The sequence below is a fragment of the Aptenodytes forsteri genome, unplaced genomic scaffold (assembly GCF_000699145.1).
Source record: "Aptenodytes forsteri isolate BGI_AS27 unplaced genomic scaffold, ASM69914v1 Scaffold300, whole genome shotgun sequence".
Classification (NCBI taxonomy): domain Eukaryota; kingdom Metazoa; phylum Chordata; class Aves; order Sphenisciformes; family Spheniscidae; genus Aptenodytes; species Aptenodytes forsteri.
In genome coordinates, this window is record NW_008794176.1 from 315,788 (window position 1) to 317,910 (window position 2,123).

The following is a 2,123-nucleotide window of genomic DNA, read 5'->3' on the forward strand; positions in this document are numbered from 1 at the left end:
ATAAGAACGAAAAAGAATGAGAAGGGGAAGGTTGAACAGCAGAAGGTGGAAAAGGAGGAGGAAAAGGAGAAAGAGGAGGAGGAAGTAGTCAAGGAAAAAGTGGAAAAAGAGAAACAGGAGAAGAAGAAAGAGGGGGAACAGAAGGAGGAAGAGAAGAAGGAAGAGGAGGAGAAGGTGGATGAGGAGGAGAAAGAATAACAAGAGAAGGAGGAACAAGAGGAGGAACAGAAGGAGAAAAGAGGAAGAAGATGAAGAGAAGGAAGAAGAGGAGGAGGAGGAGGTGGAAGAGGAGAATTAAAAGGAGAAAGATGACAAGAAGAACAGGAACATGAAAAGGAGGAGCAGTAGGAAAATGAGAAGGAGATGGAAAAGGAAGACGAAGTGAAGGAGGATGAACATGAAGGAGGAATAGGAGCAACAAGAGGAGGAGAGGAAAAGGAGGAAGAGGAGGAAGAACAGAACAACAAGAGGACAAAGAGGACGAAGGCCAGAAGGAGGAGGAGGAATGGGAGGAGGACGAGGAGGACGAGGAGGACAAGGAGGAACAGGAGGACAAGGGACATGAACAGGAACAGGAAAAAGAGGAGGAGGAGGAGAAGGCAGAGGAGGCAGATGGAGAGGAGGAGGAAGAGCAGGAGGAAGAGGCAGAAAAGGAGGAACAGTAGGAGGAAGAAGAGGAGGAGAAGGACAAGAAAGAGGAGGACTTGCCTACTGGGGGCAGTAGTCAAGGGCATGGGGGCCCAGGTGGTGTTCTCCTCAGTCCCACTGGTGAGGGGCAAGGGTGTGAGGAGCAGGGCACTAATACAGCAAACCAGTAACTGGCTGCAAAACTGCTGTTGGTGACAGGGTTTTGGGTTCTGTGACCATGGGACCCTGTTTGGAGGTCAGTGTCTGCTGGGAGAGAGGATCCACCTCACTAAGTGGGGCAAAGCTGTTTTCAGCAACAGGATGGCTGCCCCCATAAGGAGGCTTTAATCTGAGAATGATGGGGAGGAAGAAAGCAACCAGCAGTCCTGTGAGGGAGCGACAGACGATCACTGATCAAAGGGCAGGGGGTGATGTGACGGGAAGGGATCACCACATCAACAAAAGGGGCTAAAGCAGGGGTCACCTCCAGCACCTGCACGTAAGCAAGGAAGTGCCTACAAGACACCATTATGGAGAAATCCCCCAAACCCTCTCTGAGAACTTAGCAGGCAAGCAGGCCTCTCTAAAATGCCTGTACACTAGTGCACACAGCCTGGGGAATAAACATGAGGAGTTAGAGATCTGTGTGCATGCAGGGCTACGATCTTGTTGGGATCACGGAGAAGTGGTGGGATGGCTCCCATGACTGGACTGTTGCAATGGAGCGATACAGGCTCTTTAGGCAGGACACACTGGACAGATGAGGAGGGGGAGTTGCCCTTTAGTGAGAGAGCAGCTGGAGTGCATGGAGCTCTGCCTGGGGATGGATTAGGAGCTGACTGAGAGCTTATGGGTTAGGATTAAAGAGAGGACAGGTAAAGGTGACAGGCATGGTGGGTGTCTGACCTAACCAGGAAGAACAAGTGGATCATGCCCTCTACAGACAGATAGGAGCAGCCTCAAGTTTGCAGGCCCTGGTCCTCATGGAGTACTTCAACCACCCCAATACCTGCTGGAGGGACAAAACAGTAAAGACATAAGCAATCTCGGAGGTTCCTGGAGTGCACTGATGACAACTTCTTCCTCCAAGTGACAGAGGAGACAACAAGGAGAGGTGCTCTGCTGGACCTCATCTTCACCAACAAGGAGGGGCTTGTTGGGGATGTGAAGGTTAAAGGCAGCCATAGCTGCAGTGACCATGAGATGGTGGAGTTGAGGATCCTGAGGGCAGGGAGGAGGGGGAAAAGCAACCCTGGATTTCAGGAGAGCAGACTTTGGCCTCTTCAAAGATCTGTTGGGAAAAGTCCTATGAGATAAGGCCCTGGAGGGAAGGGGGACAGGGCCACGAAAGCTTGGATCACGTCCTCCAAGCTCGAGAGATCTCCATCCCAACGAATATTGTGGTGAATGGAGTTAAATCCAGTTGGCGGCCGGTCACGAGCGGTGTTCCCCAGGGCTCAGTTTTGGGGCCGGTCTTGTTCAATATCTTTATCGAT

The 2,123-nt window shown here is 51.4% G+C and overlaps 1 protein-coding gene across 1 annotated transcript in view; it reads left to right on the forward strand.

Annotated features, from left to right (window-relative positions):
• Positions 1–363: 363 nt before the first annotated feature.
• Positions 364–2,123, forward strand: part of LOC103903215 (mediator of RNA polymerase II transcription subunit 2-like) — a gene marked incomplete at its 3' end in the record, with an annotated part of 6,899 nt that continues 5,139 nt past the window's right edge. The window contains exon 1 of the mRNA XM_009284376.2: positions 364–486. Coding sequence (XP_009282651.2) covers positions 364–486 — 123 coding nt within the window. The remainder of the gene's footprint in view (positions 487–2,123) is intronic.